The following is a 12,668-nucleotide window of genomic DNA, read 5'->3' on the forward strand; positions in this document are numbered from 1 at the left end:
CCCAATATATTCTCTTTTAACTTTCTATATATTCTTTCATTTGATCTTTAAAATACTCATGGAGTAGAATAGGTATTACTCTTTTTCTTTTTGAGACTCCAGAAAGGAAGATAATTTGTTAGATTCAAGACTATAAGAGCTATAGTTTTTTTAGTATATTTTATTCTTTTGTGCTGTTTGACAAGTTAATGATTTCACTACATGTGTTAAGACAGTTTACGAAGCAGTTTTCAGACCAAGTGAGGCATGTTTTCAATTACGTAAGTTTTCATGCTCGCTGACTTATAATTTTCTTGTCCCCCAGTTCAGCATTATGATTTATTTGAAAGCACATTTACTTTTGATTTTTGTTACTTTTTTTTTAGTTCTGGCCCTGCCCTTCGAATCATTCTTCACTGATTTTTTTTAATACATTTTGCATAGCAACAGTAAGTAATAGGGATTTCTTTCTCTCATAACTATGCATGTAGATGAAACTAATACCAAAACTGACTGTAAAATGTACAGGGATTTTTTTTGGAATTTTAAAATCTAATACGCTCTTTAAATTTTTAAATGTAAAGATGGGCAAATTTAAAATACAGTTTTGCATTTTATTATGCCTCTGCAACATTATTTCCATTGCTTTTAACATCTGTGCCTCCATTGCTTCATTAACTCACAAAATTGTATCTGTGTCTGTCCTTAGGTGAATAACCCTACCTTTTGCATTCCATTTTGGGTGTCACATTTTACGAGTAGCATACACAAATTGGAAGGTATACAGAAGAGAATTACTGAGAGAGTAGTGGGTCATTTGAAGGTGTTACATACACATGTAGCAAGTGAAGGAACTAAGGATACTTTAGTCTTCTGAGGAAGTGTTTTGAAAGGATGGGAGATCATAAATAACAATAAAGATTTAAAGGATTTTTCCTTGGAAGAACTAAGCAGAGAGGCATATTTTTCAGTCAGCTGGGAAGAACTATCAAGCAGTCAGATTTGCAAAATTGAAAGAATCGGCTTGCTGTAGAATAGTGAATGCCCTGTCGCCACAGGTGTGCGCCTGATTTAGATGACTGCTTGGCAGAACTGTGAGGGAGCAGCGCTCCTTGATCTGTCCTGTGTATGCAGTCTGATGTCGCGTAGCATGGCTCTTGGGGAGTCAAGCATTGGACTGGATGGTCTGCAATACCCTACTAATTTATAACTTATTCCTATGGAAGAATGGGTAGAACTTTAAACGATTATCCAAGAAAACCTAGGAACAGAATTTCTGGTGTGTATCACCAGTAATTTAATATCTAGCTCTTCATTTGTGTTTATTTAATATTAGTCTTAGCACTAGTCAGTCTAGCTTTAGTTGAACTAACTCACATGCTGTCTTTCTTAAAACAAATGTTTGGCTTCATTAGACATCATCAAATATATATATTTCTATACACACTAAAACATAGTATCCATAAATATTCATCTAATCTTTTTTTTTATTCCTTTGTTAACAACTGCATCATTATATTTTTTTCCTTTGGCTTCTGTGACATTCTTTGTTCTGATTCTCCTTTTACCTCTCTTTGCAGCACTTCCCTTTTTCTATAGTGAAGTGCTTTAAAGTAATAAGTGTTAGCTATTATTACTATATAAAATAACATAATTTTATTATATAAAATAATTTTCGAGGGCATATTATAATATGCTAGGCACTCTTCTCAGAGCTTTAACTGTACTAATTCATCCTCATAACCACCCTGTGATTTAGCTATTTATCTCTATATTTTACAGATGAGGAAACTAAGGCAGAGAAACATTGTGTGCCCAAGGTCACACAGCTAATAAGTAGCAGAGCCATGAGTTTAGATCCAGATAGTCCAGTTCCAGATCCTGCATTCTCAACTGTAATACTTCACTGCCTCACAGTGATTCAAGTAGACTTGAATTAATTGACATTTTATAAAGCAATGTATAGAAATGCTATTCTAGAAGAATGTTTCCTCGGTAATTTTGAATTAAAAATACTATGCTGGAAAAGTAAGAAATTTGTGAATAAAATGCCGACTTTTGATGAAGACAGTTTGGAGAGATCCTAATTTGTTCCAGTGCAAGACACAAAATACTGGTCCCTGCTGGGGGCATTTATCTTTAATTATCTTTTTCTTTAAAGATTTTTTTAAAATTATTTAAGCCACGTAGAAAACTATAAAGCAAAAATGCAACCAATACTAGTTTATTCAGTTTTAAGAAATAAAGCATTGCCAATACAGTTAAAACTTAAGGGTGGGGGGAGCTATTATTTTATCATTATCTCATCTCTGTTTTTTTCAGTTCTAAATATTAGAACATTAATAGACTAATTGGGAAAAAAAATAGTAAAGTTATATACAACTTGAAGTGTCAAAAATAAACCCATAAATGAAGTAGAAGAAAATAGGGGAATATGTATCTGATCTTGGATTAGAGAAGAACTTCCTAATAATAAAAGCAAAGAAAGAGAAAAAGATTGACTAACCAAAAATTAAAGCCTTGTAGGTTTAAAAACACCACATATTTTACAATACATCTGCGAAAGATGGGTTAGTATCTTTGTGCATGGAGTACTTATATAAGTCATTTAGAAAAAGGGAATTGACTCTTCCCAATATAAAAATTAGTGAGGAACATATAGGCATTACCATGAATATGAAAAAGTGATCAACCTGATTACTAAGCAAAGAAATTAAAATTAAAACTATATTGTAAAAATATTCTCACCTGCCAAAGTGGTAAGGATTAAGAAACTTAGTATTGGTGAGACGTAAAGAAACAAGCCCAATCATGTGCTGCTAAGTAGAACTCAAAACTAAATGCTAGTAGAACTGAAAACTAAACCCCTTCTGAAGCAGTCTTTGGCAATAAGTTTTACAGGCCTGAAGTGTATACCCATTGATCAATTAATGGAGGAGCACAGACAATCAAACAGATAATTACAGTACTGTTTAACATGTTGTTTATTATGGAGGCATGAGCAAGTGTTATGGGAGAACAAAGGAAAGCATAGAGAATTCTGCCATTAAAACATCAAGAACGGTCTCAAAAAAATGGCGGATCAGTAATTTCCCAGGCAAAGAAATAAGGTAAAAGACGGCTTTAGGCAAAATGTTATGTGTAGAGGCACTAGTTGTCAGAATTACCTATGTGTTTGTAATGTTGTCTTGGGTTAGGGTGGGGAGAGGGTAGTAACAGGAAGCGGTAGAAGATGACACTGGAGAGAAAGCTCTGAGCCAGATTGAAAAGGACCATGTTCACTATGCTATAGGAGTTTTGATTTTGTTCTGATAGAAGGCTTTCAACAAGAGATTAGTATGTTTTGACTTAATGAGATCCTGAACTAAAGTATTGACAGTGAAAATGGAGAGAAGAAACCAAGTTAAAGAAAGATTCTTTTTTGTGTGTGTTGGGGGGAACTATAATGCTTTTATTACCAGAATGTATGAAACATTGATCCTTTTATAATTCTGCAATACAGCCTCAGATGCCCATAGTTTCAAAACAACTCGTCTTTTAAATTTCCATAACATCCATTTAGAGTAAATGATTTTGTTGCTGTTCACAGTAGAAGACAGTCTTTAGCTTTGATGGTTCAGACCTAATTAAACAGAAATGGCTAACTTTGGGCCTAAGATAATAAATGTGGTATAGAGAGAAGAGCACAGAACCCTACCAATACATATAAACCATACTCCATTCAAATAGTCCTGGGACCTCACTGAATGGACTTTCAAATAAGTAATTAAGCCTCCAATTAAAAAACATTTTAAAATGTACTATCTGATAAACTTAAAATACAAAAAATGCAGTATCACCAATTATGTGCATTTTCTAGGATTCATTTTAAAATTCAGGCTAATGTTTAACAATAGTATTTCAATTAAATTATGGCATTTGAGAAAGGTTATACTTCTGGGGAAAGATCACATAAACATGCTTTTTGGGAGAAGATATGTTTGGAAAGCAACAGTAATGGATAATTAATATTGCTTTAACATTTCTAAAATCACATAAAAATGATCATCTTTGATTGCCGTTTCAGTGAGTTTCGATACAGGGTATGTCACTGTCCACTTACTAGTAACCAAAGCACACATGGAACAGACTTGTAAAAAATACTCAGAATCAATTCTTTTCATGAGCTAAACATTTCTGAGACTTTAAGATTCATGTTTGAACATACAGTACTGCAATGTTGGCTACATAAAATAAAATAAATAGAAGATCTTTTTCAGAGGAGGCTCAATAATCAGAGGCTGTATTGCATTTAAGGATTTAACACTGGCTGTATACAGAAGGGAAAGCATTTCACTTAGAAATATACTTCACATTACTGAAGCTCTCTTTTTAATATCGCAACATATAGCAGCTTACCATTCTGACACTTAAAAATCAACAGGAATAGTGCTACTCTTTTATCCTTTGGTTCCCGGTGACAAATAATGCAGTAATAACACCTCTGGTCTTCAGTTCCTCTCGAATGACATTTATTAACCAAGAGAAACCCGATGCTTTAGCTGAAATTTGGCAGCCCAAGAAGTGTACCAACTGCTCCAGAATACCCCTCATGCTCTAGAAACAATGCTTTCAGTTGACCTTTTGACAGTAATCCAGTGCATATGCCAAGAGTTTTATCGAGAGAGTAGTGACACGTAAAGTTTCCAACAAAGACGACTGTTTATTTTCTCAGTAACAGCCCACATTCGTGCCACAGAACCAATGTTATTGGTGATAGTAACTAATGTAGCTCTTGCTAGATGCTGTTTACTAACATATTCTTGCTTCTCCTTATAAATCATATTCCCAAAACTAGATGCTACAGCCCAACCAGGCAGACCAAATCTTTAATATCTCCTCTGTAAATATCACGGACCAGCTTGTCAGCTTGGGTGCTGTCACCTTTGGATGCCATTTCAAGAGCCTCTTCAAAACTTTCACAGCCAGTCAATAAACTACATAAACCCAGAAAGGTAGCCCCTCCAAGGCTTGTCCCAGTTACTTGTTCATAGTTGTCTTTGGAATGGACTGCTAAAATACTGACTGGGAACCAGTGTTTACTCCCAGCAGTGGATAGGGATCAGCCAGGTTGAAAGGCATCTTTTGGCATCTCTCAGGTTCTGAGGCATTAGCAAAATAATAGCACCCTGCTTGTCCACTGAAACTGACAGAATCTGTCTACAGCAAGCCCTTTACAAGGCAGTCAGGTTCATCCAGTTTGTGCAGGTGGGGGTTTCCAACTGTGTGAAAATCGTTTTCAGACTTGTCAGCACCACCTCCTGTAGCACATAGCACCGTGTGTAATGTTGAGAAGGTTTTATCTCTTCCCCTTTGGATAAAAGTAGGCAGGTCCTGGGTTGGAAATCTGATAAAGTGCAAGTTCCCCGTCCAGCCAAAAAGTGTTAAATCTTTCAGTTCAAGGCGTACATCCTGAATACCAGTGGATCCATAGGCTACATTAGAAGTCACGTATTTCCGGATACTTTTTAAGCTCTCAACTAACTTCTTCTTCTTCCTCTGCTGTGATATCGATAGGTTCAAAATATGAGTGCTTTACCAGAGTTCCCCCGATGTCCATGCCACACCATGGCAAAGAGGGTTTCTTGGCTTCCTCGATCTTCATGGCGTCGGCCGGAGGGACGAGAGGCGGCCTCGGTCCGGAGCGCAGAGGGCTTTGGCGGCGACTCCGGTGGTGGCTGGGCCGCTTCCTCCCCTCGGGCCGGGCGGGGCAGGGGCGCCTGAGACGAGGCCCCGGCCCGGGGGGCGGACCCCCACCCCCACCCCCACCGCCACGAGGGGCGGCTGGGACCGAGCGAGCAGGGGAAACCGCAGGCCTCGCCGCTCCGGGGGCCCCTGCCGCCCCAAACAAAAGGCCCCGGCCCCGAGCCGCCGCCCTCTAAAGAAAGATTCTTAAGTTGAAATGACAAGAATTAGATGACTGAGTGGGAGGGGAGGAGGGAGACGTTTTAAGGAAGTCTCCTCGTGCATTACACTGATAGCCTAGTGATGAGACTTTTAAAAGTTGAAGATTGCGACATGGGCACACGCTTCACACATTCTTCAAAGGTTTTGGAAGGATATGAAATGCAGATTTTTCATAAAGTATGCTAAAGCGGTGGCTTGGATACCCAGGAAGGCTTACTGATCTCAGTCTCCCAAGTAGTAGTTGAAACCATAGCTAAAAGTTACTTTACATGTAAGCCTAAAAAAATTAGTATGAGTGTATGCTAGGCTGCGATATATTTTAAGTGAATAAATAACTATATCTAAGTTTGTGTGCTTATTAATCAAGTATTCTGCATTTAGCACATATTGGAGTAATTTGAGTCGGGTAATCATCCATCAACCTACTCTGTCAGTGATTCTCAAAGTCAAGGAGCTGCATCAGAATTCATCTCAGAATTCATCTTAAAACGCAAATACTTCCCCCATCCCCCCACCCCCAATGTAATTATATCAGGATCTCTTGAGATGAAGCCTGGTAGTATGCATTATACATAGCTCTGGATAAATCATACACACTAAAGTTTAAGAACCACTGACATAGTGACCATAGATGGGTCCTTGGCACAAATGTATTCATGAACGTCACAGTTATAAACAATGAGAAAGTTACTCCTATTTTTAAAAATAAAAATGATTGCACTATTAGATGGTTGGGTTGGGTTGGAAAGAAAAGACCACATATACCCCTGTTCTAAGTCCAGTTTATTTGGCCAAGATAAGTTGTTAATGCTGCTTATCTACCTGTGTTTTTCCCTTTATGTGTAATTTTTTTATGGAAGGCTTAACTTTTGGTGACCCGTTGAAAAAGTAGGGTCCTGCTGGAATTGAGAAAGCTACATTCTTAATATTACTCACCTTTCATACTAGGGCTTATGGTACAATTCTGCGAAAATGTGAGCTAACTGGGCACTTTTGTGAAGGGAACATTGACACATACTGAGCTTTCAGTTCTTAAATCAAGCTGGGCATCAGGGTGGTTACGTCTTCATGTGGGCCCAGTGGAAAGAAGATTGTGTCTTACCCCTAAATATTATCTCTGTCCTCAGTTCTCTGGTAGCTTGGAAAGCATACTTGGTCAACATGATTATATGCATTTGCATGTAAAGAGAAAGAAGATTTCCCTGCGTGCTTCCATCTTAATTTTAATCATGTTGTTATCAATGAAGGGAAAGTTAAAATGCTTACAGCACAAAGTGTGATTTTTTGATCATAGCATATTAAACTGTTGTTTCTAAAGAGTGTTAGAGTATAAATTTGCAAACCTCCTATTGCAGATTGCTTGATTTGGCATTTAAAGACTGGGATTGGTCATTTGATGATGTTGATGGTGGTGATGATGATGACGATGTTTTTGATTTCTGAAGAAGTAAATGGGTAAATCAAAAAATGAGAAATGAGTTGTTTTAGTATTTCCAAGTAGTGCATGTGGTTTGCACTTTGGGTTTTCATTATTTTTGACCAGTTTGAAATTTTATTACGTTGTTTTTGACAGTACTTATTTGAAAAGTAGTTTTCAGACATGTTTCTAACTGAAATTTCCATGTTAAGTATAAAAGTGAAATGCTATGTTCAGATTCTTTATTGGCTATATATTTTCAATGCAGTTGGAATTGTAATTTTTTATCTTAGGAATGAAACATGTAGAAATAACAAATGGAGCTAATTCTGTTACTTTCTGTTCATTCCAAAGAAGCCATATGCAGAGAAGTAAAATTTACAGTGTTTTCAAGTTCCTACAGCTGTATTAGTTTGTGAACATAGCATGGGATTCCTTTCTCCCTCCACCCCTCTCTCCTTCCCTCCTCTTTCCTTCTTTCTAACTTGCAAGAATTGAAACCATAAAAACTTCATAAGTCTAATAAATGCTGTGAACTAGCTGTTTCTGATTTGGCTTTTTTTGTGATGTGAAATGTTTACTTTTTGAAAGTTTAATGTTACTCTTGCTGAGGAATGCTAATGGTATGCTGTGAAAGCTCTTGTGCTTTTAGAAAATGTGGTTTGGTTAACAGCGGCTAAAAGGTTTGAATGAAAATTGAAACTCGTGCGTTAAACCTTTTATATGGAATGAATTTAAAAGAAGTAATGTCTATCTTAACCTAAGCAACATGTTGCGAAATACATACTTAAATCACACATTATTGGGATCTGTTTATAACCAGGATTTACAGAGTAATTTTTACATATATTTACTATAACATGTTTGTTCCCATTTCATAGATGTAAAAAATGTGGCATAGGGTCAAACAGTCAAGTAGAACCTGGTCCATAAGTGCACTCTTCTTTCAGCTACATGAGGCAGCTAACAGTTAAACCCCAAGTCAAACTTGACATTCACTTGAATTATTCAGTGACATATTGTCTCACCCTAATATTCAGTTAACCATATTAAAACTTGTGTGTCATGTTTGTGGCCAGTGTGAGAAAATATGAGGAAGAATATAATTGCATGTACCTGAAAATGAGAAAAGTAATAGAGTAAATATGTTTTATGCATGATTCAGGTGTTAAAAGTATAGTAGTTGGAAGACTATATAGTTTGATGTAAATGGAATGCCTTTTCAGAGAACTGATAACAATCTCTTAAATTATTTCACTGTATCAACTAACTTTACTTTCCTTTTCTTTCCAGCTAACTGCCTTCTATGAATGCAGTCATTATTCAAGGTGATCATATTCTTACAGTTGAAACAAGACTGAAATATGATGGCCCAAAATTTATTAAAAAGCTATATTTTCCTGAGAGACCGATACACACATATATGTTCCCTTTATTCCTGCAATATAAATTCTAAATGTTGGATAGATTTTTCTGGGCTCCTTTGGAGCAACAAGTTGAACCAACAGTGATTGGTTAATAGAGTAAGAATATCATGTGCAACTCTTCCAAACTTGTTCCATAAAGCTCTCTTAGCATCACTCACACTACATTGAATAAAAGGATTGAGAAGAGTTAAAGAAACCATCTTTTCAGCTTCAGCAGAGAGATTTCACCAGCACATTTGCCAGAAGAATCTGGGAATGGATTCCACTACAGTGATATAGACTGCATCTTTAAGAAGTGACCATTATACTGTGTGTGTGTGTGTGTGTATGTATGTATGTATATATACACATGCGCGCGTGCACACACACACACACATCTATATAGTACTGTAATACTGCAAGAGGGTTTTTTTTAACTTCCCACTTTATTTTTTTATAAACATTAATCGGATATCATTACTTACTGCAGTTGCAACTATGCATTTGTATAAAGCCATAATGTTGGAGTTTATATCACTCATTTGTGTGTACCTGATGGAAACTGCATGTTCATGTTTAAGCAATTACTGTAACAAGTTTGAAGTTAATTATATCAGTTTCCTAATGCTTCATAATAGGCAACTTTACCCATTTTGAATGCCTTAATTTAATTTTTTTCAAAATCTCCACCCTTTTCTGTATTTAAAAAAAAAAAAAACAAAAACAAGTGTTTACCAGCGCTTAGGATGCAAATTTGCTTTGCAGAAGAAAAATAGTGCACTATTTTTACACATAATAGTTATCAATGTCAGCCTATTTTGATTGTATAAGAGAATTTTTTTTTAAGTATTGGTGATAGAAACAGTAATGGATAGTATTGGAACTAATATATCTTTTATGTATATCTATTATTCATCCAACCCTTTTTACAGACCTCAGTATTAGTGTGTGACTATGAAATGTTTTCTTTTAATTTCCTGGCTACCCTAGGTATGTTTTTATTTCTGATAAAGATATTTGTGACTATTTTTACATTTTCACACTCAAGTTTCAAAAATTATCTCAAATACAAAGAAAACTAAGACATACTGTAGATATATTTTAAATATTTAAATGTGATTCCTTAAACACACAACTGTGTATGGCAATATTTCAGTATTGGGTTAAGAAAACTGGTGACTAGGAAGAAGTTGCCTCAAAGGCACTTAACTTGATTTTTATTTTTTTAAATGCTATTAAAGTTAACAGTTTATGCAGGACTATTCCTGCTTTATTTCTCATTATCCCAGAAAAGTGTATGTTTTATACTGCTACAGTGTACATCAGTAAGAATCAAGTTAAAAAAAATTACGTAGTCTTTTATCAGTCTTTCTTTATATACATACACATACACAGAGTTTGGTGTGATATTGAAATACATCATCTAATATTTCAATGAAGGAAGTAGACATTTTTCATTGATTCCTTCTGGGGTCAGTGTAGGGTGTTTAAAGAGTTAGATCCCCAGTTATAGATACTATTGTGGAAATTGAAGAGTGGCCTTTGGCTACTGATGTATTGAAACTGAATCTTGTTATTCCATTATCCAGGCTGCACTCTTCCATGCTGTCTGTGCTAAAACTAGAGATGCATGCCAGTCCCCTTGCAGGTATGTTCTGGTTTGGGGGCACAGCTCTTTCTTTTTTTTTTTTTTTTTTAAGTAAGATTAAAAAATGAAAAATATATAAAATTTATATAGAATAAATATTTCCATTCATTAGACTTGTTAAAAGGAGACTGAATTAATATTTTATATAAAGATTTTGTTACACTATGGGAGGCTCTATCATATTATTCTGAATTGGAGAGTATATATATATATATATATATATTTTTAATAAACTTTATTAAGGTGAAATAATTTGAAGTTTACACGAGTAATTGAAATATTTGAGTAAAAATGGCAAAAGTTTAAATTTTGAATGCTGTATATATTAAAGAATATGGAGAATCATGGTGTGATGCAACTATATGAGGAAAATTAATGTGAAGTTTTTTTGGGGGGAAAAAGATATCCTAAGGAGTGAAAAAAATCTCTCCATGAAGATTCTTCACATTATATGGTTTGACATAAGGATTTATAAGGTTGTTTGTTCAACTAATGGAAATGTGCTTAATAAAAAATTCTGACCTTGGGTAAGAATTTGCTTTATACCCTGTTGCTGGTTTCATGTACATACATGAGTGCATACACCCATCCAAATGCTCTCTTCCCAACACTCATTAAATATATGACATTGACTTGGTTTAACAGCCTGATTTTGTGCCAGCTTCTCTTTTTCTTGAGGCTCCAAAACTTCCAAGATAAATTTAAGACCAAAAGTTGCTTATTCTGTCACACCTTGATTTCTCCTAGAGCCATAAATACCTCCTTTTGAGAACTAAGAAGTAGTGAATACTGGGATTTTCTTAGTTGGATTTTTTTACTTTTGTGGGAATAGTGAGACAAAGTAGAAGGAACACTGATGCCAGGATTACTGTCGAGGATTACTGTATAGCACATTTTTGAAAAGTATTAATTAAACAAATGCTATCTAGAAGCAACATTTAAAAAAATCTGTCTGAAAGTTTAAAATGCTCTGGAGCTAACTAAAGGATAAGTATACCAATAAATCTAAAATAAAGGTTAGTGTTTTTTAAACTATGCTAGAGTTAACACCATTCTGGCTCTGAAGGAGCTCCTTTATCCCAGTTTATGTGCAGATCCTCAAGAAGAAATACTCTAGGTTGCCAAACCACAATTTAAGAAGTTATGCTGCTGCTGTTAATCTATTCTTACAGGATTTGGGTGGTAAAATAGAGAAACTTGGACACTATATTACCTTATTGAAACATACTTTAAATAACATGTTTTAAAAGTCCGATGATAGCAAGTCACTTCGGAGTTTCTCGGTCTCTGTTGACACTGCTACTGACTCACCGCTCCTCCCCTGGGATAAGATGTCAGTTTCCCTATATTGTGAAGATACCATAGCTGGTTTGTAAAGCACTTTGAAGATAAGCACTGTGTGACAGTGCTGAATATTATGCTTGGGGGGCCTCTCCTTGATTCCCTTCCCCATAATAGTTTTGTTTGGAATTGTAATAAGTTATGAGAACTGCATGGTTTAGATAATCATAAATATTGGATCAGCTGTCCCCTTGAACAAAAATGATACCCCTGATATTTTTTAATTTTGTTGCATCTTTGTAGTAATGTAATTGTATTTTATGCCTGCTTTTTATATTAAAAAATTAAATAAAAGAAATTAAGACATAAGCATTTTCATACTTTTCCTGTGAAATAGTCCTGGAATGCTGCAACATTCTAAAATTTACCCCCCAAAATTACCTGCCCTGAAAGATGGATATAGCAAAGAAGTCTCAACTAAGGTTACCGACTTGGGTATCTTCAGCCCTATCATTTAATCCATGGAGAATACAAAATCGAATTTCAACTAGGCGTTTGTGTCTGATTTCATGTCAGTAGTTTAAGGGGCATGCAAACTTGAGAATCTCATTTGAGTGTCGATAAAAGAGGCAGGGAGCCTGTTTGTTAGGAATACTGTGCTGACAGGTGGTTTTCTGGAAAGCACTTTTTTTTTGGGTCTTTTCTAGGATACTTGCTAACCATCTGATCTGGCACAGGTTATTCAGTCTGGGCTTCAGTGTTTTCATCTGTAAAATGGAGATTGTTCACTTACAGAATTGTTGCGGGATTAAGTATGATGATGTGTATAGAATATCAGGTAGCTCTAATGTTTGTTCCTTTCCCTCCCAAAGGGGAGAAATGGAGAACTCTTCACCTAGGATAGTATATTTTCTTTAAGGAGTTGCTTTAAGCATTGATAAAGTATATCTAAATAAAATATGTTGGACTAAAAATCACATAATTTATACTA

The 12,668-nt window shown here is 35.5% G+C and overlaps 1 protein-coding gene and 1 pseudogene across 3 annotated transcripts in view; one reads left to right on the forward strand and one right to left on the reverse strand.

Annotated features, from left to right (window-relative positions):
* Nucleotides 1-12,046, forward strand: part of ROCK2 (Rho associated coiled-coil containing protein kinase 2) — a 136,895-nt gene extending 124,849 nt beyond the window's left edge. For 2 of the 3 annotated variants that reach the window (XM_027113809.1, XM_027113811.1), the window contains 2 exons: nt 7,281-7,380; nt 8,636-12,046. In XM_027113809.1, coding sequence (XP_026969610.1) covers nt 7,281-7,368 — 88 coding nt within the window. In that variant the 3' untranslated portion in view covers nt 7,369-7,380; nt 8,636-12,046. The remainder of the gene's footprint in view (nt 1-7,280; nt 7,381-8,635) is intronic. The other variant, XM_027113810.1, reaches the window with a different exon arrangement.
* Nucleotides 4,474-5,935, reverse strand: LOC113624056 (pantothenate kinase 3 pseudogene; annotated as a pseudogene).
* Nucleotides 12,047-12,668: the final 622 nt, after the last annotated feature.

The sequence above is a fragment of the Aethalodelphis obliquidens genome, unplaced genomic scaffold (genome assembly GCF_003676395.1).
Source record: "Aethalodelphis obliquidens isolate GAN/ISIS:26980383/991018 unplaced genomic scaffold, ASM367639v1 scaffold12, whole genome shotgun sequence".
Taxonomy (NCBI): Eukaryota; Metazoa; Chordata; class Mammalia; order Artiodactyla; family Delphinidae; genus Aethalodelphis; species Aethalodelphis obliquidens.